The sequence below is a fragment of the Dunckerocampus dactyliophorus genome, chromosome 1 (genome assembly GCF_027744805.1).
Source record: "Dunckerocampus dactyliophorus isolate RoL2022-P2 chromosome 1, RoL_Ddac_1.1, whole genome shotgun sequence".
Taxonomy (NCBI): domain Eukaryota; kingdom Metazoa; phylum Chordata; class Actinopteri; order Syngnathiformes; family Syngnathidae; genus Dunckerocampus; species Dunckerocampus dactyliophorus.
Window position 1 is genome coordinate 22,776,879 of NC_072819.1, and position 24,355 is coordinate 22,801,233.

The 24,355-nt window shown below is 39.5% G+C and overlaps 1 protein-coding gene and 1 long non-coding RNA gene across 5 annotated transcripts in view; both read left to right on the plus strand.

Annotated features, from left to right (window-relative positions):
- The window catches only part of LOC129170207 (kelch domain-containing protein 8B-like), a 177,458-nt gene that overhangs the window by 130,516 nt on the left and 22,587 nt on the right, over nucleotides 1–24,355 (plus strand). For all 4 annotated transcript variants that reach the window (XM_054757555.1, XM_054757636.1, XM_054757794.1 and 1 more), the window contains one exon: nucleotides 291–515. In XM_054757555.1, coding sequence (XP_054613530.1) covers nucleotides 291–515 — 225 coding nt within the window. The remainder of the gene's footprint in view (nucleotides 1–290; nucleotides 516–24,355) is intronic.
- LOC129170390 (uncharacterized) lies at nucleotides 6,632–8,273 on the plus strand. Its single transcript, XR_008566599.1, has 4 exons — nucleotides 6,632–6,691; nucleotides 6,802–6,878; nucleotides 7,098–7,189; nucleotides 7,768–8,273. It is a non-coding gene; the product is annotated as an uncharacterized LOC129170390 (long non-coding RNA).

The window sequence follows — 24,355 nt, forward strand, 5'->3', positions numbered from 1 at the left end:
TCTATACACAAATCTGACCTTGGACTCTTCATGTTTACTGACAATTGCAAGGCCAGCCCATTTAGGAAGCAGACCTAATTAAATGCTCCTCCTGTTGTGAAGTCCTTGCAACATAACATTATTGAAACACACCATCAGACTCCATGATTGACAATAGTGCCAGCGGTCGGTGCAGTAGCATGTTGAGTGTCAATCCTACTGGGATGATTGTTTACAAGGCTTTTCAATTATTCATATAATACGTTCCAGTCTTGACGAAAGCTGAATATTTTTCCCTTCCTTATTCCCAGGCGGTCGTCAGGGAAAGATGCCGGTGACGGCACTGGAGGCGTTCGACCTGGAGATGAAGAGCTGGACACGCTACCCCTGCATCCCAAGCCGGAGGGCTTTTTCTTGCTGTGCTACAAATGAGCGAAGCCTCTTTAGCCTGGGGGGGCTCCAGCAGCCGGGGCCGCACAACTTCTACTCCAGACCTCATTTTGTCAGCACTATGGAGGAGTATGATTTGGATCAAGGTAAGTGATCAGCTCTTCAGAAGAGTGTCCCAGTAAAACACTGTTTATCTCCATGTGGCCCTGCAGCGCCCATACTTTTCCATTTATGTTAAAGTCTGCTTGTCAAGCTACAAGAACAGTTAAATGTTGTTGAGTTATGATGATAGATTATTTTGTCATTATTTGGCTTCTTCATCCCTTACAATGGGGGAGCTTTAGCAGATTTGCACCAACAGACCAAATGAATCCAATCTATTTTAAAACAAACACACTGTAGTTAAGGCCCAATGACAAGTTGGTACAAGCTATGTTTAAATTGGGGGATTATTCTTGTAATGAAATGTTTTTAAATTTTAATTCATCAAGATGAATCAAAAGTTAAGAAAGCAAGGCTACTAAGGTCATTCTGCTATTAACCTTTTATGCCAAAGCACACATTTTCTGTTCTACTAGATGTCTTTCATACAGTACACTTGTAAATGCAACTACACTGGATCGTCATGGTCATGGTTTTGTTTCCTTCAATGTGCTTAACAAGTTGCATTAAGGAACATCACATGATCACAGTACACGATTTAGAAGAATTAGGAAGAAGCAGAGTTTATTTAAGTCGACCTCTGTCCAATGTCTCAGCAATTACAGCAATTCATTTCCTGTGTGCCTTTCCAACTACAAGAGCAGTTACATTTAGTTACAATGATAGCATATTTTGGGGTGTTTTTCTTTAAATAGCTGGAAAAAGATGTTCTTCATTGTGGAGGAGCATTAGCATCAGTAACCAACACAATTTCCCTGCTTTCTTTGCTATGTCGACGTTGCACCTTGTCCGATGCTCACTCATGTAAACATTTGAGCGTTTCAACGAGCTTCTCTGCCTCAACAGTGCTATTCCCTAGTCAACACACAGAAAAAACTCTATTGTAAAACTCTATCAACTATACTTTGCAAGACCTCAGTTAAGTAGCTAAACAAAAAATAAGTTTTGCTGGTAATTTTACTAAATACAACCTCACAAAGGGGCAACAACAATGGCAAAAAGGGAAAACTGCAATCGCAAAGTAGGAAAACTGTTTGCAGGGCTCTGCCCTGACTGCTCAGTACAATATGGCTACTGTAAGTTGACAGTAACAAAAAAGGAACGCTACAGTATAGCCCGTTTTATATATATATATCTATAACTCGTAAATTCATCAAAGTTAAGGATGAATACACATTTTCTTGTGTTTACACATAGCTATAAGCTGTAGTTAACTTGATTTTACACTTGATATTTATGATATTTAGCAATGGTAGAAAGCTACTGAAAAGTTTGTCTGTACATTAAATAAAAGTCCATGAAGGCTCATGGTAATTCTTATATTATTATTTTTTCTGTTATTATTTCTATGTATAAGCAGTGGTTAGGTTCTTTTTACCCTAATATGACAGTTATTGATAATGTTAAAATGTGAAATGTGTTCAAATGTGTTTAAAACATGAGTAAAACTATCTTTAGATTCATGTCTGTAATAAGATTAATTAATAACAAATTAGTTTTATTTCCATTATTTTTAGGAAAAACACAAATTAATTTATATGACGTATGTACAGCATAATTTATAACAATATGCTTGATAACTAGAAGTATTCTAGGTTCCAGAAAAGAAACATTCCCAGACTCTCTGCACTGTACTGAGCCTGGAGCATGTTGATTTTAAGCATGAACACAATCTGCTCCATGCTTATAATCCTGACCCAAATGAAGGCAGATTATGCATTTCAGTCATGCTGTATCAAAGCTGATCGCCATGCTGATAGGATAGAAGAAAATGCTCTTTCCTGCAACCGAATTTCTGAGCAGTTAGAAAAAGGAACAAATTCTCCCTGAGGATCCTTGTGCCTCTCTCCAGATGTGACAGTGGCAGTGTAAAATAGAAGTGTACCATATTGCCAGATGATGATTGGAGTTTGACGTGGCAACAAATTAGGTACTTTATTGCAACATTTGTGGAAATGTCACATGCTTTAGCAGTAATGTACCAATAGGGAGCCATTATAGTCAACTACTATCCATACATCCATTTTCTATGCTGCTTCTCCTCATTAGGGTACGGGGGCATGCTGGAGCCTATCCCAGTTGACTTCGGGCAGAATACACTCTGGACTGGTCGCCAGCCAATCGCAGGGCACATATAAACAAACAATCATTCACACTCACATTCATACCTATGGACAATTTATAGTCACCAATTAACCTAACATGCATGTTTTTGGAATGTGGGAGGAAACCGGAGTACCCGGAGAAAACCCACGCATGGGGAGAAGACTAACAAACTAACTAGCTGTTCAACAACAGGTTGGACAAATTTAAAAATAAGATATAAAAGATATAAATAAGAATAAATTACTCGCAGACAGCCAATATGGATACGGAACTAACATTTCAACTTCCATTGCACTAATGCGTGTAGGTTTAGATTTTTCTTTTCCCATTAATAATAAAAAGTTTCATTTACAAACTGCATTTTGTGTTCAGTTGTGTCGTCATTGACTAATCTTTAAATTAGTTTGAAGATGTGATACATTTAAGTTTGACAAACACCGATATCAAACGATATCGATATGTGTAACATAGATAGATACTTTTTTTTTCAAGCACCTCTGTTAGTTCTCCTACTATTATCATCTCTTAAGTAGTATATTCTATCCTATGGATTTTTTATGTGCCATGAGAGCGAAGTACTGCATCGTTGTGATTCCCTGTTTATTCATTGAGGAAAGAAGCCGTATCAAGGCAGCAGAGCAGGGGCTAAGATGAAAGCCAAGCAGTTAGCAAGGAAGTGGAGATTCAATCCTTCGGTACCTTCTACGTATTATCATGGAAAACGTGAATTCACTACCGAACAAAATCGACGAGCTGGCTGCCCTGACAAACAACGTGATTACCTTCAGGAAGTGCAGCTTATTGTGCTTCAGTGAAACATGGCTAACAGCTAGCGTCTGAGATGCTAACGTGGAGCTAGCAGACTTCATTCAACACCGTTAGAGCGGACAAGAACCCGTGGAAAGCACAAAGGAGGTGGGCTTGCACTGTATGTGAAGAAACTGTGGTGTGATCCAGGGCATGCGAACATTAACATGTCCATCTATTCAACATTTTTTAAAATTGGTTTTCATTATATGGGAAAATCCTGATCCCGATATCTACCGATATTACATTTTTATGCCAATATCGGTCCAATAATATTGGCGGGCCAATATTATCGGACATCCCTATTTTTATTGTTGTGCCTGTTGTGAGATCATTTAAACCTGCAATAAAAGTGTGTTGTTCCAGCTATCAAGTGTTTGTCTCACCGAACAATTACTGACACATAGTGACCATTGTAGAATACTACAGTCACAATTCGAATCGTCTTCTAATGGCTTATATGTTGTGTTCTGTGTTGTGGAATCGACCCCCAGCTGGGGATCGATTCCCGCCAGCAAACTGTGAGTATCGAGCTGGAAGGGCGGCTACTGAAGACATGGTTCAGCCCCCACGTAGACTGCAGGTGTCTGGCACTATTTCGGGAAGGGGCATCTGTATACGTATCTATTATAGCACTTATCGGGGGCAGATGACAGCTTTCTGGACTCGGGGTTCGTGAATGAGCATGGGCTAACTAGTATACTGCTAGATTCTCCCAAGGAGCTTCACGACTTAGATGGGCGCCTCTTGGCGGTGGTTACGCACCAGACAGAGAAATTGTTCTTACACCTTTCTGGGAACCACCATGAAATCTTTCAGTGCTTTGTTGTGCCATGGCAATCCGCTCCGGTCATGCTAAATCTCACATGGCTCAAATTACATAATCCCTCGGTGGATTGGGGCCGGGCCCAATTTGTTAGTTGGAATACATTCTGTTATTTATTACAGTATATGTTTGAAAAATCGTGATAGAGTGAAGCTGCAAAATGTGGTGATGTGTTAAATGTGGTTATTTTAAATTTTATGCAAGTTTATGCATATATTTTTTGCTTAGAAGATAAAAATTTAGTCAACTAGTTACCACAACAGATATTTTGAATTCCAAGCATTTTAAAGCACTTCATCCAAAACCCAAGTGCCTTCTACAGTACACCCACAAAACAACATCAACATTACATTTCATGAATTTCAATCACGTAAACGAGGGAGAACTGGTGTTGTGCTTCACATTTTTACTAAATTCACATGAGACACTGTTGCAATGGAATGGAATTTAAGTCTTGATTTGCACAGCTTATGATGTTTCCTTGTCATTGTCATGCACCCTGCTGAAGGTGGAGGATTAGAAAGGGAAAGGCATGGCATGATTTTTCTGCTTATTGTTGGATGAGTGGATTAAAGCACACTGGGATATACTGTATTGTTGGGTAGGTAGCGTCTGCCATTTCTTCTCCTTGTGTGTTATGGGGATATACAGACAGATGGTGTAGAGTAAGTGAGCTGATGATTTGAGGGTTATGTGTTCCCTCACATGTGAAAAGATCCCCCAGTGCTTATGTGCAGAATAAAACTCTATTCATGGCAACCATGGCATTCCTTCACACTTTCCTCTGCCTGTTGATCACGTTACATTTATCATTTTTGCTGTTGTGAAATCCTCCTCTGTCCGGTTTAATGGGCACAGCTTTGAAGGATAAAAGCCTTGCACAGACTGGCGCTCCTACGGGGGTAGGAGCGCCAGTCTGTCTTTTTTTCACCTTATCTTTGACACCTGAAAGCTGTAAATACAACATTGCCTGTTCATTCTTGGAATGCAGCATTGTTGTTATGCTGCATGCACTCGCATGAGAGGAAGACAATACCACATTCTAAACTCACTTATAGTATCTCACAAAAATTAGGATACCCCCTCACATTTAATGGCCTCAAGGAGCAATGCAAGTGTGTTGAGTCATCTTCAGTGGATAGGAAATCTATAAAGCTGTGCACTGACTACTCCAAAGTATATCCACATTTCATTTATTTTGTATTGGCCCTTAAGATAAACAGTAATAAAATCAGTTGTGAGGGGTGTACTCACGTTTTTAAGAAAAACAATACTGTGAATATCGAGAAACAATCCACCTTATGGACCGGTGGTTTTCCAATACATTTTGCGCTGTGTATGTGTGTCCACGTGCCTGACCAGGCTGGCGAAAAGCCCTCCCTGCGATTTAATGTTAAAAGAAAATCAGTTAATTTGCAACCAGAAGTGACGAAAATCCTCCATAGACACGTCTGACTGTAAACCAAACTGTCTAATCACTTCACAGACAACAGCAACAGAAGCTGATCATCTTGGGGGGTGTATTTGTATCTCTAGCATCCACATTTATCACATATGTCTTTTTTCCATAGACACATCAAGCCATATGAACTTGAGATCTGAACCAAGAAATTACTAAATTAATTAAGCATAAGTCAAACCAAACACACCAGCACGGCCTTGCGGCTGTACAGCAAATGCAAACTTGAATAGTTTGTCTGCTTAGGTTGGTCAGCAGGAGATGAATTAATCCGTAATAGGTAAACTAACAATACAAGCTATTTGTTAGCCATTCAATTCCAATTGTAACACGGAGGTAACAATTCTCCATCAAAATACATTAGTGTGTCTCGCTTCACATTTACAGAACCATTTGTACAAATGAAGACCTTCTCTGAAATAAATTTAGACCCCTCCATCAAATAAACATCTGCTACTCTGCAGTTGAGTAAATGAAAGCCCTTTGTCACTAGTGAAAGTAAACAATTTCAGCAGGCTAGTGTGTTACCAAACATATGACGAACTCGTGACCTTACGACAAGGCAGGCGGGACAATGCTTCCATTACTCAACATGGCACACTATCAGCTGCTAAACGAGAAGAGCTGCAATTGAGCCGAGAAGAGAAAAGGTCAGAGTTGCATGCTTTGGTAGCACAAAAAGGTTGCCGTACATGGTGTATGTAAGTCGTCATTCACCATTAACTTAATGTTGGCTATATCGTCTGTGTCTTCTATTGTCATCCAAGTTGGTAGTGTAAATGATATGCTTACATTCTTAATGCTCAACTATTCACTCATTTATTTTGAAGAACGTAGTCATGCCACCAGATGTTGGCACTCTCTTATTTTGGCGGGACGTTTTTTCTTTTCCTGTGTCAAAAGGTTAACTCCGCTAATGGTGATTGCAACCCCATACACAATGTGCTCACGTATTTTCTCAGGTAAAGTTGTTTGCACTGATTGTCTAAATATTGTGAGTAGTAAGTTAATGAGAATATGTGTTTTCATTGAATTGTTCGTGTTTAAAGTGACAAAATTTCCTGCTGTGTAGTTTCAACCTGGCTGGTGGTAGGCTAATGTGGAAGACTACCTTGTGTTTAAGCTAGCGCCCTTGGAAGGCGAAATGAGGTATGAAACTGTTGACCATATGTATATTTTAGACTGTGTGTGTATATATGTGTGTGTGTTAATAAGGGAATAAGAGCAGTTTGTTTAAATGTTTTATGTGAAGCTGCATATGAAAATGTATTCAGTATGATTCATGTGATTACACTGAGAGTGATTTATGTATTGGTTGTGAAACTACAGCACAATGTCATATTCTTCATATTCTTGTTTATTCTGTAGTTTTCACGGTGCTTATGGTGCTTACGTTACTGAGGTCATGGTGCTCAAGGTGCAAGAACTAAGCCAGAAGAATAAAGGTGCCTGGTGTAAAGGTAAACCTGTTTGAAACTCCACGTCTGACTAATTCATTCCAAGTGGCCGCTACAGGTAGTATAAAAAAAAAAAAAGAACTGGCCAGTAGCTACACTTGTGCTAAAGCTGCTGCTGTGTTAGCATCCACACAAATCTCTACAGGGGTTGTCATTCATGCAAGCAAGCCTCAATCTTACAAGAACGCTAATACTTGTAGGTCAGGAAATTCATGTCAATTTGAAGAGTGACAATACGGGTCTTTCAAGATTACATAACTGCATCACAGTATATTCCTGTGAGTGTATCAAAATGGCTGCTTCTTGTCCCACTTGGAGCCCCCAGAGAAGAACATGGAGTAGAGTAGTAGGTTTTCAGGTTAATACAGTGAATGTTACTTGAGGTTTAAGCAACATTATCCAGTGTGAAAAAGCATTCGACGGTGATTATGCTCTTTAATAGATGTTGTACCCATCCTTTCATTTGCTCTTACTGAGCAGATTCATTACATTTTTTTAACAGTGTCCAAAGTGTTGTAATCAAGGTGATTTGCATTTAAATGTTTCTGTTTCCCTATGTTGGCTTTTGGTGCTGGTGAAAGGCAGAACATCCTGCAGAGTGGACTGATGCTTCACAGAGTCATAGAAAAATGATTTATTTATTATATTTAAAGTGCTTTGAGTGCCTTAGTGGTGGAAAAGTGCTATACTTGTACAAGTGAAAGACCATTTACCATTTACCATATTTTACATAGCAAAAAAAGACTGCTAGTTTTTTCCTCGTTTGCCATTTTGGGAGTGAATTGAGTTACTAGGCATTTAAATATTGCCACATGGGAATAATGACATTATTGAAGAAAAATGGATGGATGGATGAAAATTGATCTACTTCATTATTTGAATTCTAGATTTTAAAAATTGAATAATTATAACATTATCACTCATAAAAATCGGTTGCCATGTCTGCATTCTTCACAGTTTTGCAAGTGTAAAAAATAAGTTCAACATTGTTGCATACCAGTCAACATTTGCATTTGAAAAGAACTTTTTCGAAAATACGGGAAATTTAAGCTGGAATGGGGGCTATTAAAGCTTGTGTTAAAGTGACTTTTCTAGAGTGTGTCTTTCTGTTATGTTCGGCGGGCGTTGGACCCCAGATGCAGAGGCGGGAGGCAGGTGGACAAGTAAGTAAGTCTTTTAATAAGTGCAAACAGAACAAAAGGCGATGGTGCGGGAGTCAGAGGGCAGAACAAAAGGGCACCATGAAGGACGCACTTGGAAGAGAGCCGAGAGAGTTCTTGCCTGGAGAGCCGGGCAAGAACTCTCTCGGCCCCATAACACTGGGCACACCTTCTGGGAGACGCTTAGTATGCTGGACCTCAGGATTGGGAAATGAGGTCCGCCAAAACTGTAACAGAGAGGTAAAGTCCAAAGAGCCAGAGAACGACTGTCCGCGTTTGTAGCACAAACCATTTGGGAATAATCCAGCGTCTCCCAGGTGCCATCCATCCGCTTAAAAGGATGTGATGGCTCATCAGAGACAGGTGCGCCCAGTAGTCCCGCCTCCCGCCGGAGAAAGGGTTCCTGAAACGGGAAAGAACACGCCCAGGAGAAGGCAGGGAAAAACAGGTGGCAGGGACAGGAAGTGAACCCTGACACTTTCAATGAGGCTGTGTGGCAATGGACCATGACAAACCACTTGAAAAACCTGTGGTGATGGCATGACAGGTGATTTATTCATCACTCGCAGTCAATAACTCATGGTCGTTATTACATTTGCATTCCGCACAGACAGAGTAAGATTAGTATGTATTAAAGAAGGAGGATTTGAGCTCAAATTGCAGCTCATTGCCATTATGGCTGTCTTTGTGATGACTTTATGAAAGACCCACAGATCACTTTAAGCTTTTCTTATTATCAAGTGCAAACAAAGTGCATATGACTTTTGTATGGCCTATTCATGAATTAGTACAATGTGGCATATAGTACAGACACAAAGACTGAGGGCAGCAAGAAAACTGGTTGTTGGAGCAAAGTGGAGACTTTATAGTATAGTATACTGCTATTTATTTTTCATTCTTTTTTTATTTTTAATTTTTTTATTGCCCATGGTGTGTATGTATATACTTATATATATACTGTACACACCCCTGATCAAAATCTTAAGACGAGTTGAAAAATTGCTACAATTTGTATTTTGCACATTTTGATCTTAAAGAAGTTTTGAGTAGAGCTACACTATGCAAAAGCAAGAAGGGGGGGTGAGACAAAAAACATTTGGAACTTGTAATTTAAACCAAAAAAAAAAAACGGAGATAGGTTGTATATCACCTGATCAAAAGTTTAAGACCACACGCTATAAAAGCCAAAATCTGCTCAAAATGTTCATTTTCTGTCAGGCATTCACACTGTCATGCCCTCCTGATGGCTAAAGCGAAGAAGCTTTCTCTTTTTGAACGTGGAGCTGCATAAGCAAGGCCTCTCGCAACGTGCCATTGCTGCTGAGGTTGGGAGCAGTAAGATAGTCATTCTACATTTTTGGAAAGATCCTGAGCATTATGGAACAAAAGAGTCAAGTGGTAGACCCAAAAAAATCACACGTGTGCTGAACCGGAGGATCCGATTGGCTGTCCATCAAGACACAGGTCGGACTTTGACCCAAGTGAAGGTCCTTACTGGTGCCGACTGCAGCGCAATAACCATCAGACGGCATCTGTCTCCTTCAACGCCACAAAACTGCCTGTGTAGACTTTGCCAGGGAGCATCAAACATGGGACATTGAAAGGTGGAAAAAAAGTTTTATTCTCTGATGAGAAAAAATGTAACCTTGACGGTCCAGAGGGCTTCCAACGTTACTGGCATGACAAGGAGATCCCACCTGAGATGTTTTCTACCCGGCACAGTGGAGGGGGATCCATCATGATCTGGGGTGCTTTTTCATTCAGTGGAACACTGAAGCTTCAGGTGCAGATGTTGCGGCGGGCATCCCTCATGACCGAGGGCCCTCGTCTGTGTGGTAACAGCTGGGTTTTTCAACAGAACAACGCTGCAGTTTACAATGCTTACTTGACCAAGGACTTCTTTAGGGAGAATAACATCACATTTTTGGACCATCCTGCATGTTCCCCTCATTTAGATCCCATAGAGAACATTTGGGGATGGATGGCAAGGGAAGTTTATAAAAATGGCCATCAGTTCCAGACAGTTGATGCCCTTCGTGAAGCCATCTTCACCACTCGGAGCAATGTTCCCACTAGCCTCCTGAAACACTCGCATCAAGCACGCCCAAAGCAATTTTTGAAGTGATTAACAAGAACGGTGGAGCTACTCGTTACTGAGTCCTACTGAGAACATTTTTTGTTCTTTTTTGAGCAATAGTCTTAAACTTTTGATCAGCTTATAAACAGCCTATTTCAGTTTCACTGTTGTTTTCAATTACTTTTTGAAAGTGATTTTTGTCTCACTCCCCCTTCTTGCTTTTGCGTATTGTAACTCTACTTAAAACTTCATTAAGATCCAAATTTGCAAAATGCAAATTCAAGCAATTTTTCAACTGGTCTTAAGATTTTGATCAGGAGTGTGTATATATATATATATATATATATATATATATATATATATGTACAGGATATGATTCACCGAAACAGGCTTGCCTTACTGCTGGCAATGCGAACCAGGCTCCTGCTCCGGTTGTACAGGGACCAAATAGCGCGCGCATCAATCCCGCACCACCCACAGGACACCGCGAGAGACGCGGTCGAAAGTCCACAAACCACATGTAGACCTGTTGAGCAAACTTCCATCTACTCTGCAGTATCCTTGCAAGGGTGTAGAGCTGGTCCAGTGTTCCGTGACCTGGACGAAAACCACATTGCACCTCCTGTAGCCGAGGTTTGATGGTCGTACCCTTCTCTCCATATCCTCGTCCTCTCCGGGGTTGCAGGCAAAACTCTGCCAGAGGTGAGAGTTGAAGACTCGATGAACGGGAGACTCTGCCAGACGTTACCAGCACAACCTCACTACATGTTTGGGTCCCCCAGGTCCGGCATCCTCCCCCGTCATCTAATCCAACTCATCACCAGGTGGTGATCAGTTGACAGCTCAGCCCCGCTCTTCACCTGAGTTACCAGAACATGCGGACGCAGTTCTGATGTTGGGTGTCCTGGTGCCAGGTGCACTTGTAGACCTCCTTATTTTCAAACGTGGTGTTTGTTATGGACAAACTGTGGTACGCACAGAAGTCCAATAACATCACACCGCACAGGTTCAGATCAGGGAGGCCGTTCCTCCCAATCATGCCCCTCCAGGTCACACTGTCATTGCCCACATGGGCGTTGACGTCTCCCAGTAGAACTCCGGAGTCACCAGCTGGGGTGCTTTCCAGCACCCTTCTGATGGACTCCAATAAGGCTGGGAACTCTGAACTGTCATTTGGCGCGTACGCACAAACAATGGTCAGGATGCTTTCCCCATTCAAAAGGCATAGAGAAATTACCTTCTCGTTTACCGTGGATGACTCCAACACACAGGCTCCGAGCTGAGGGGCTATTTATAAGCCCACACCAGCTCACCGCCTCTCCCCTGCAGCAACTCCAGAGGTCCAGTCCCTCTCGAGGAGTTTGGTTCCATAACCCAAATTGTGGATCGAGGTGAATCTGACTATTTCTTGTCGGAAGTGACATTCCATGTCCCAACAACCAGATTTGGCCGCCGAACACCAGGTTGTCCAGGCACCCGCCCTCGACCGCCTCCAAAGCACATTGCACCGGACTAGATCGAGGAAAAGGCTTCTTGAGACGTCATCTGTACTTCTGTGAAGAAGGTGTCGGACGTTTTGCTCCTCATCCGAAGAGCTTCGTCAGCGAACTAATAAGTGCTGGTAGCTTAGGCCTTAAATACAGTAAGAGTGGGCGGAATTGGTGTGCCAACACCCTCCTCCTATTGGTTCGTTACACTAAGCCTGGGCGGAGTAGTGGTATAATCCTATCCTGCTATTAACACCTCCGATAAAAGGGAAGTGTCGCTCCCTGAATTGCGTATGAACAACTCTGATACTGGCTCGTTAGCCTCTATTGTTCTGGCTCGGCCCTGGCTTCACCTCATTTGCAAGACTAAGAGCTGTGGGTTTTGGTCTCAGTAACCTGCTGAACACAGGGTCCAAATTAAACCTCAAACCACCATTCCGATTCAATGATGGGTTCTGTTGTTTGACAAAAATAGCTTCCTTCACTCCTCTTTCAAACCATCTGTTTTCTTTGGCCAAAATCTTTACCTCGCTGTCCTCAAAAGAATGATTGGTAGCTTACACCTTAAAGCTACCAAAAGAGTGATTGGTAGCTTACACCTTAAAGCTACCAAAAGAGTGATTGGTAGTTTACATCTTAAAGCTCTGGTTGATATGAAGTTAGCTACGGGCTACGGGCACCGATGGTGGAGGCTGAGCTGGGGGAGCTTTGGTTGGTGGAGTGGACTGAGGAGGGAAGGGGGGGGGGGGGGGGGGGGGGGGCGTTTGTTTTTTGAGGATATAATTCTTTATCTTGCTATGTCTGGAGTGAGGGGAACCATTTTAATCCCTGATTAAAATGTTGAGAAAGTTATAGTTGCTGCTCGTCAGATATGTTAGAAAAATGAAAAAATGATACATTAAGTCTTAAATAATCTCCAAGACTTGGGGGCGGGGGGAAGTAGAATGATTTAAAAGTTAAAAAAAGCAGTAAGTAGCAGAAGCAAACAGGAACAAGAAGGGACACATCTGCATTCGACAGAAGCAGGAAGCAGTAGCACTACTACTACTACTACTACTACTATAAATTATTATTATGATTATTATGTTTTTTTTGTTGTTGTAATTTTGCTCCCCCCCTCCCCCCATAGTATCTGGTAGTCTTTTGCCTTTTTTGTAGTTCAGCTAAGCTCTATTTGTTATCATTAAGCATTGACATAAACGCTCATGTCCACTGTCCTGCACACACACACACACATGCTGAGAAGCTAATGGGTTATGGACTTGTGGGCTGTGTGTTACTCACAGTAATTGAGCTACATTGAGGTCTGTCCGTGTTTTCATGGATCTCATGAATATGTCTTAGTGTGTGTCAAGAGAAGGAGACAGATATGGACTCGATGTGGTGACAGGAGAAGAATGACCTTAAGAAGCCAAGACTGAGACAATAGGCTTCATTTTGCATTGTGTGGCTTTTAGACAGAGGCATGTTATTAATTTCGCCACAGCCAGCAGAGATATTATCCTGTGATTAGAGACTATATCACATTTGTTTCTGCTGATTGCATCTTTTGTCTGCAGAGTAATTGCAGTGGGCAAATCAGTTGGATGAGAGACTGCAGTGGTACAAAATGTATAAGGCACTCAATTTTTCCTTGCTCTGGGTTGTCACATTTGCACACTCATTTGGATGCTTTGCTTTTGATAACACCTTTCTGTGGCTTTTCCCTTGATTGTTGTTTGCAAGCTGTGAGGGAAGCTTTGTGCTTCACTGTTTTGTACATGTTTCATTTTCATGCGTGTATCATGCATGAGTGTTGCTTCCTGCACTCATGACAATGTATTTGGAAACAATATTGCTATTGCAATTACACATTTTTTCATTTCAATACCCAAATCAGAAATGACCTTCCTCCCCCTAACCAAAACGCACTAAAGTGCATCATGTATTACCATAATATTTCCATGTAGTGTACAAAAATGAACGATAAAGAACATAAAATACATGAATTCACTACAACAAACATGAATCAAATAAATACATAATAATACATAATACATGCTAGTACACTCTTGATCAAAATTTTAACACCAGTTGAAAAATTGCATTTTGTTGGAGCTTAAGGAGGTTCTAAGTAGAGCCTCAAAATGCAAAAGAAGACATGGGAGTGTGATAAAGACAATTTGAGTAGGCAATTTATTGCAAACAACCATTAAAGTGAAATTGTTTTTTCATCAGCTAAAAAATGTTTCAGATCACATACTTTAAAAGCCAAAAATGTGGATTCAGTTCTGTCAGGTATTCACACTGACATGATCTCTTGATGGCAACGGCAAAAAAAGCTTTCTCTCTTTGAACACGGTTGTTGAGCTGCAGTGTGCCGTTGCTGCTGACGTTGGACGCAGGAAGACATTTTAAACTTCTTAAAAGATCCTGAGGCTTATGGAACAAACAAGTCAAGTGCTAGACCCAAAAAAAGAAAACCCTGTTGTGCTGAAACACTTAATTTTGCGCAAAAAAAAATCATGGTAATTCAGGGTTATTTTAATAACATTAACCATTGAAAAAAGTGTATGGCCAATGATCAAAGGCTCGAGGGAGAAGAAGCGCAACAAGCGGTGGCTCTAGTAGTTCTGGTCGAAGTACTCCAGATTCAGTCATATATACGGATGTTGAACAGATTCCTGAGACAACTGGAGGTGCTCACCTATTACCACAACCGCCGCCGAGACCTTACAAGGATGACACAGTTAACCAGTTGACACACCTGAGTGGAAATATAGACAAAGCAACAGCGACAGCCTTGCAGAAGGTTAAACACCGCGCAAACAAGCAAGAAAGAAGTTCAATGGAAAAGAGTGAGTATACTATGGCGAAAACCATGGAGGATTATGGAAAACAGATGCAGCAACTTGTGGAGAATTCCAACTCCCTGCATCAACTAATTTACAGTTTGATAGAGACTACCAACGCCATACAAAGAGAAATGCAAGGTCTGAGAGTGGAGAATAAAAAATTACAGGAAAGTTATGATGCACTGGGAGCCACTCTCAAAAAAGAACGTGAAGAAAAGGATAAAATCATTGAGAAGCTGAAAAACACCATAGATGATATGGATCAGAACACACGAATGAATGACGTGGTCGTGACGGGACTTCGAATTAAACCAAGGTCCTATGCCAGAGCAGTGGCGAATACTGAAGAACCAGACGAAAGGGATGTCGCCTCAACAGAGCAACAAGTTGTTGATTTTTTGCAATCGAAGGAGGTGGATGTAGACATCCAATCTATTGATACTTGCATCCCACTGTATGGGAGGAACCGCACTACACCCGTCATCATCGTCAAATTCACCAACAGGAAATACAAGGTTGCCCTGCTGAAACAGGGAAAGAAGCTGAAAGGAACAAATGTCTACATGAATGACCACCTGACCAAGCGCAACGCTGAGATTGCGAAGAAAGCACGTGATCTGAGGAAGCAAGGAAAGATTCAAGGAACATGGAGTGCAAACTGCAAAATCTTCATCAAAGCAAATGGAGGACCAGAGGCCAGAGTTCTTGCTGTCAAAGACATCAAGGACCTAGAAAGATATTGAGGTCTCCCAACATGGAGGAAAACAGCTTTAATATGCTACAAGAAGATCTACAATTGGACACTTTTCACTTTACAGATCACAAACAATTGGATATGGAAAAAGACATTGACCCAGACTCAAATTTTTTCTCTCACATTACAAACGACTGCCGTTATTATACGGAGGAGCAATACAACAACAGTTTCATCAACGACAAGTTATCCATCATACACATAAACAGCAGAAGCTTGAACGCAAACTTTACTAATATTAAACAATATTTGAATCAATTCAAAGAACCTTTCAAAGTTATAGCAATCTCAGAAACTTGGATTAATGCTAACAAAGGAATGGACTTCGAGCTGGAAGGATATGAAATGACGTGTGCAAACAGGAACAATGCAAATGGAGGAGGTGTGGCCTTATACGTGGACAAACATTTGAACTACAAAATGGTAAAGAATATGTCATTTGTCATTGATAACATTTTAGAATGTATAACAATTGAAATCTGTAAAGAAAAAAGCAAAAATGTGTTAATAAGTTGTGTGTACAGAACTCCAAAGTCAAAGATTGGAATGTTTGAGGATTGGATTAAGACAACGTTTACAGACATAGGTCAGAAAACTATTTTCATATGTGGAGACTTCAATATTGACCTCTTGAACTCACACAAGTGCAAGGAAACAGATGACTTTATAGATACAATGTATAGCTTGAGTTTATATCCTAAAATCATTAGACCAAGTAGAATAACAGACCACTGTGCCACCCTCATCGATAATATATTCACCAATGACTTTGATAACAACACCATCAGTGGCCTGCTAATTAGTGACATCAGTGATCATCTTCCAGTGTTTACAATCTACAATGAACATTATAAGAAAAAACAGGCGGAGGCAAAAAAGACTTTTCAAAGATTGCGTACAGAGGACAACATCCGTGCCTTCAAGATAGGTCTAGAAGAACAAAGTTGGGAGAGTGTCTACAGTGCAACAGATGTGGACGAGGCATATGACAGCTTCCTTGGTACTTATATGGAGCTCTACGATAAGAACTGCCCCTGGCAAGAAAAGCCCAAGAAGCAAAAGAAAAACCAGCAGCCATGGATGACAAAAGGACTAAAAAACGCCTGTAAGAAGAAGAACACATTATACAGGACATTTATCATTCAACAGACTAAAGAAGCAGAACAAAAGTATAAGACATACAAAAACAAGTTGACAACTATCTTGAGAGTGTGTAAGAGGGAATATTATAGTCACGTACTAAATAAGAACAAAAATAACATGAGAGCAACTTGGGGCATCTTAAATAGTATTATAAAGAACAACGTTAAGAAAGCAGACTATCCTCCCTATTTCATGGTTGGAAACACTTACAGGAATGACATGAATGCGGTAGCTGAAATGTTAAATGAATATTTTGTAAATATTGGACAAAAACTGGAAGAGGAAATTCCAAAACAAGACACAATTGATGAAGGGATTGATATTATCGATAGGAATCTTAATTCTATGTTTCTCACTGCTGTAACCAAAAAGGAGATCACTGACATTGTTAACCATTTTAAGGCAAAAACATCAACTGATTGTCATGGAATCGAAATGGAAACAATTAAAAGGGTCATCAATGAGATCGCAGACCCGTTAACATATATTAGTAACTTATCATTTCAGACTGGAATATTTCCAAGCAAAATGAAAACAGCCAAGGTGGTTCCAATTTTCAAAAAAGGAGACAAACACCAATTTACAAATTATCGACCAGTTTCCTTGTTACCACAATTCTCGAAAATTGTGGAGAAGCTATTTAATAATAGGTTGGACAAATTTATTAATAAGAATGAATTATTGGCAAGTAGTCAATATGGTTACAGAGCCAACATTTCAACTTCTATGGCACTGATGGAAATCACGGAGGAAATCACTACTGCCATAGACAACAGAAGATGCGCAGCTGCAGTATTCATGGATCTGACAAAAGCCTTCGATACAATTAATCACACTATTTTAATTTCAAAATTAGAAAGGTACGGAATTAGAGGTTTAGTCTTAAATTGGGTTAAAAGCTACCTAGCAAAGAGGAAACAATTTGTAAAGCTAGGAGAATATACATCTGGGAGTCTACACAATACGTGTGGAGTACCACAGGGGTCCATACTGGGACCAAAACTGTTTAACTTGTACATTAACGACATTTGCAAAGTAACTAACAACTTAAAATTGGTCTTATTCGCCGATGATACCACTGCTTTCTGTTCTGGTGAAAGCACACAAGAACTCATTAAAAAGGTCAAGGATGAAATGGTCATATTAAAGTCATGGTTTGACAAGAATAGATTATCTCTGAATTTAAGTAAAACTAAAATAATGCTATTTGGTAATAGTAGAAAGGACACGTACGACCAAATACAAATTAATGGAACGGATATTGAAAAAGTGGAGTTATAATAGATGAAAAAATGAGTTGGAAATCTCATATTAAATATATACAGCAAAAGGTGGCGAGAAATATCTCTATATTGAATAAAGCAAAATATCTTCTTGATCAAAAATCACTCCACACTCTGTACTGTTCCTTAGTATTACCATATCTAACGTATTGTGTGGAGATATGGGGAAATAACTACAAAAGCAATCTTCACTCACTCACTGTACTGCAAAAAAGATCTGTGAGGATAATTCATAATGCCAAGTATAGAGAACATACAAACCCTTTATTTTTAAAATCACAGATATTAAAATTCGCAGATTTAGTACACTTTCAAACCGCTAGAATAATGTATAAAGTTAATAATAACTCGTTACCCAAAAATCTAATCAAGTATTTCTCAATCAGAGAGGAGAAATATGATCTTAGAGGAAAATTAAACCTAAAACATTTATATGCGAGAACAACGCTGAAAACCCATAGCATTTCCGTGTGTGGAATTAAATTATGGAACGGATTGAGTAAGGAACTCAAACAATGTACAGAGATGAGCAAATTCAAAAAACAATACAAGCAGTTGATGTTTGCCAAATACAAGGCAGAAGAGTCCTGATTGTTCTGTCAGGTTTGTTATTTTATTTTATTTATTTATTTTTTTATTTTCTATTTTATTTTATTTTATTTTATTTTATTTTTTATTTATTTAATTAAATTTTATTTGTTATTTATTTATTTCTATTTATTTATTATTTTTTTTTTTTTATAATTTTCTTTGTTGTGTTTAAAAAAAAAAAAAAAAAAGCTTTGTTCTTATTTATTTATTTATTATTTAGTATTGTCATCATATTATCATTATTATGAATGTTCTCTCTTTTTTTGGGGGGACGGTTATCTCACCGTTATCTATTATGTGTTATCCTGACTATCACTGAAAACATGACATGGAATCCAGGAAGTGAACTACATGTACTGTACTAGATGTAGAATGGATGGGGGGTAGGATTAAATAAGCTTTGCTTCTTCCTACTCCTTTTGGACATGTGGAACTGTCAAAAAATGATTCACGAGATGTATTCCATTGTAACCTTCATGTTCAAATAAACTAAACCAAACCAAACCAAACCAATGATCGAATTAGAATTAGTGCATGTAAATAGGAGCTCTTCACATACATGTGTGAAAATGGAAGAGACCAATTTATTTGGGGTATATCCGACAAAGTTAGTGCATGTAAACATGCTGACTGTGCATCCAGGCTAATGAGTGACATGCTAATGCTCCTTACTGCCTTCTCTTCAAAATGAGCTTGCAAGTTGATCAAACACATTAAATATTCAGACAACAGCGTAAATAATAGCAGCTTCTTCATCATCTCTCACACTGATGGTGATGTAAGGGACGAGGCAGTGCTGTCATTTGTCATTTGGCTCAGCAGCAGACTTAAGTGACAAAAACACTGAGCTGCACCGTGACAAATTAATCCCGACTGACATTTTTACGGGAAAAGGTGACCTAGTAGACTGCGAGATGCACTAAGCTATCAGTCAGAATTCAGAGTGTTTTGTCATGATGTCTGGAAGCAATGGAGATGTGTGTAATTCACTTTTTTAGCAGGAACCAACAGAGGGGGCTAATAATCCAGGCCATAATTAGCTTGCTCTCTAGATGGGTTGCAGAAGAAGTCCGCCATGAGCTGAACTCAGCCACATGTAATGCTAATGCTAATGCTAAGAGAAAGCATACTGTATATTACTCATGAGAAAATGTTAGGGTATGGATAGGAGATTGTAAACACACTGCAACACAGATATAACAGAAAAGAAGGGACTGGAGTGAGGTTCCCAATGCCTGGTAAATTTAGCATGTTAACATATTTGCATACTATCAATCTTGGTACAATATAATGTTGGAAAGCGGCTGTTTTTTTTATGGATTTGTGGATTAGTTTGGAGCTTCAGGACCCTATGAAGAAGAAAGTAACTGATGGATGCTCAGTGGAACAGTGGAACTGCTTAATAGCCACTTGGCTACTTGTATTTGTCAAGATAAAGTGAGGTTGGTCCATTTTGAACTAGAACATGTTGGAGTATGAATGGAAGATTGTGAACACACTACAACACAAAATGATTGAAGAGAGTGGAGTGAGGTTACACGGACTGGTAAAGTTAGCTTATCAAAATATCTGCATCAGTTCTATTTTTTTGTACCTTCAGAGCTGGTGTTTTCGGTTACTATGTTGATGTTGGCAAGCTGCTGTTTCTGTTGAAGGATGTAAGTATTAGTTCAGAGCCTCAGGCATCATATGAAGAAGAAAACCATTGCTCGAAATAAGTGGTGTTTGTAGTGGAGGTGATATGCTTGTGACAGTGGAACTGATTAATGACCAGTTGTACTTATCAGCCTTCCCTCTAGACAAGTATGTGTTGACAAAGTGCAAGGCCAAATGGAGCCATTAGGGTGTGTGCACCCTGCTGTTCTTGAAAGCCCTGCTGGAGTTGCAGTAATAGCTTTGAAAAGGATAAGCTGATAAAGGAGCATCTTTCGCCACATGCACACATCGCTCAGGTGTGGTTCTCCCAATCCTCCAAGGCTACTCTGAGTACACTCTCGATCCTCTCAAGACATGCACATTAGTGCATTGATCACGTTGTGATCAATAGAGGGTGAGCTATTCATCACACCCGCATTGCAGCACTTGTCTCAAGCTGTGCACACTAGACAATGTCTGTAGAAGTCTGCCTGTCTGGTGGCGTAAATGATATCATAGGAATATAACTAGAGAAGCACTCGCAGAGCGCAGACCTTCCAACCCCGCCCCCTCTCCCAAATTGTGATTCTCACCAAAATAATAATCCTACATTTATTGGATCAGTCTTGTCCTGTATTTTTTCTCCAAGTGATCTGACCATTCTTTGTGGAGTTATATGCACAAATGCCAAAAATGGTCCTATCTTGAAATTTTAAAGAATCCTTTAAAAAATTCCTGGATCCAGACGGATCACCCCCTAAATTTAATATATCGCACTTGGCGGAGGTAGCAAGAAAGTATGAAAGTATAAAATTTAAATTGAATATTTTTTGGAAATACTCATAATTATTCCATGCAAGGGCCAAAATTCCCACACAAACCTGAATGCAACAGTCTTCAATTATTATTGCAACATTATTTGTGGCAATATTTTTCCGCTCGTTAACCTAATTTTCATAAAACTGCCATATAAATGTATTTATTAAAAAAAATTTTAAAAAAACTTTGCTTGATTCTTGTAAAATTGTGATGGAAATCTATGTATTGATTATTAGTACAGTGAATTACACTTACAAAAATATTACTTTATTCTTGAAAAAGTGTGTTTTTTTATATTTTTTTAATATTAATTATTTTTTTGTAGAATTGTGCTGGAAATGTAGTTATTGCATTTTTTAAAAATTTGAAAAAGTATTACTTTCTTCTTGTAAAAGTGTAAATTGTTTTTGCCAATTGAAAGGTATTTTTGTTATTTCTTAAATAAATGTTTTCATTTTGTAATTTTGTCCCAATAGTATTACTTTATTGTGGCAAAATTGCAATTGAAATGTATTTATTTGAATACCTTTTAAAATTAAATACAGTATAGGCCAAAAGTTTGGACACACGTTCTCATTCAATGAGTTTTCTTTATTTTCATGACTATTTACATTGTAGATTCTGAAAACTATGAATGAACACATGTGGAATTACATAGTTGTAACAAAAAAGTGTGAAATAACTCTAAATATGTCTTATATTTTAGGTTCCTCAAAGTAACCACCCTTTTTTCATAGTGCTGCAAACCCTTTGCGTTCTCTCAATGAGCTTCATAATGTGGTCACCTGAAATGTTTTTCACTTCACAGGTGTACCTTATTAATGGGGTTGGGACCATAGGGTTGTGTTGCGTCAAACGTTTGGCCTGGGGCCCGTTGCACAAAAGTAGGATTCACACCTCCAGGATAAATGACTGAGCTGAGCGCAACCAACCCAAGGCAAGAGCGTCGAGGCTTAATTGGTTGCACAAAGCCCAAGCCAGGATGAGTTGACACTGATTAATCAAGCCAGGTGAAACCAATCCCGGATCAGTGCGCTTACACGGCTTCTTTAAATAGACCCCTCCTATCGATCACAGAGTCAGAGTCACCATGGCAACAAAAGCGGCGTACTTTCCCCTGACGGAAGAGGAAATCCTCAGAGGCTTATGAGGAGGCAAAAGAGCAAATAAAAAGGAAAGGCAACACCGCCACAGTCATAAAACAAAGAGAGAAAGCGTGGCAAATTGTATTGCATAGACAATCTGCAATACTTTGTGTCTAAGTAGTGCACGAATACACACTCACTGCTGCGCTGAAACCATCATAATTACAATCCAAATAGTTAACGTTATGTTTGTTGCTTGTTTAACAAATGAAGAACAGCGGTGTACATTAGTAGCTATGAACTCTTTGCTTTATTAGCATATTACCATTACTCACTCGTAGCTTCAACAGCGTGTACTTCCAGTTTCCCCTCAAGCGCTAAGGCTTCTGGTTAATGTAGTACACTCTGAAAACATAGTCGCACCGTGATTATGAATCCGTTGAAATTGTAGGGGAAATTGACTGCAGATGTGAGTGAAATTGTGTAACTATAACGCCATCAGACTGTACAACTCTTTTATCTTGTAGATGTGTATTTGTATTTATATGTGATGTGTATTTTACATATAGTATGTGTAAATGATCTAATAAATGATCTAATGATTACAACGTCATGTACAATAATTTATGTATATTGGACGGTTGAAGTGAATGATGACAAATGTTTAAATAATGACAGTGGGTGTCGTTGAATGTAATAACTGTGTAGTGAGCAGTGGATTCATTATTGGTTGTCATTTATGGTGACTACTGACTGAGATAAGGGATGGGATGAAGTAGATCCTGGATCTTAGCCTGGTCTGGAGCAGGCTAACTCTACAGAATAAATCTCAGACATAAATTACCATAACTTATGTCAGAACATATTCCACTTTCCACTATCCCACTTTTGTGCAACTGGATCATGGATAAATTGAGCCAGGATAACCATAGATATCCCAGCTTAATCCCTTATCTTAGTTTTGTGCAACGGGCCCCTGAACTGTATATAAAATAGTAAAATAATACCAATATTGTCTAGCATTTCATTACCGATACCGATATTGTCAGTAGCTCTTCCCTCAAACTGTCAGTTCCCATCTTGTGTAATGAATGAACACATTACGTTTCTTTTACTGCGATGCATTTCACAAATAAACACTGTTGAAGCAGAATAAGACAAACTGCAATATACAGTGTAAGTTGTAGAAAAAGTGCCATATGTGTGTTAAACAAGCGCTCCATTTCTCTACGTGTCACATGCTATAAACACATGTTGGCGATGATCATGTGAGACCTTCCCACTACATCAGACACCGTGTGCGCTAGCTGCACCAAACGCTTCGCAAACTCTTCACGCCAAGAGAAAAACGCCATGACGGTGCCCCGAAAGCCCACAAAGACACCCGCCCCGCCAAAGAAACTGCCCTAAACCAATCTGTAAAGAAAGGAACGGGGCCCACTCCCAGTGCTGCGGCGTCCTCCACCATCGCTGAAGACACCGTCCATCGGTTTGTACTTCTGAGCCACTGCTATTTTTTTGTTAATAGTTGTGATGTAATGATATTTGGTTTGGACAAATCTTCAGTGACTTTGACAAAACCAAATTTGAGTCATTCTTCCCTGCAGGTGGAATGATTTAAGTACAGTTAAATCGAACAAAGATTTAACTGCAGTTAAATCTGAATTTAAATCTAATATAAATCTAATCTAAACAATTTTTTTAAAAAGGTATCGGTATTGGCTTGACAAAAAATATATCGCTAGTAAAGGTGCAATTTGGCGCTGAGCCGAAGTCAAATTAAAGCCGAATTAAGCTTTATCCCACACACTTGTTCATAATTGTTTTCAATACTGTTAATATTTGGTGCATACAAAGCAGTGGACAATATTGCTATAGATACTGTAGTATAACATCTACAGTATAACATTAATTCTGTTTGTATTAAACAGAAACACATTCCCATCCATCCATCCATCCATCCATCCATCCATCCATCCATCTGTGTTCTATACCACTTGTCCTCACTAGGGTTGCGGGGTATGCTGGAGCCTATCCCAGCTGTCTTTGGGTGAGAGGCCTGGACTGGTCTCCAGCAAATTGCAGGGCAAATGAAGCACATTCTCAGTGCATAAAATTGCCATCGTATTTGCCATGTTTCTGACACAATTTGGCATTTTGAACACAGCACGTCTACTGTTTATTTGGAGCACTTTGCCACGGTGATTTATGCCTGCACAGTGATATCATGCAGATACACTGACAGCCATGTTGTTGTAAAATACCTCAGACATGATCATATTAATACCGTATAGTGATGTT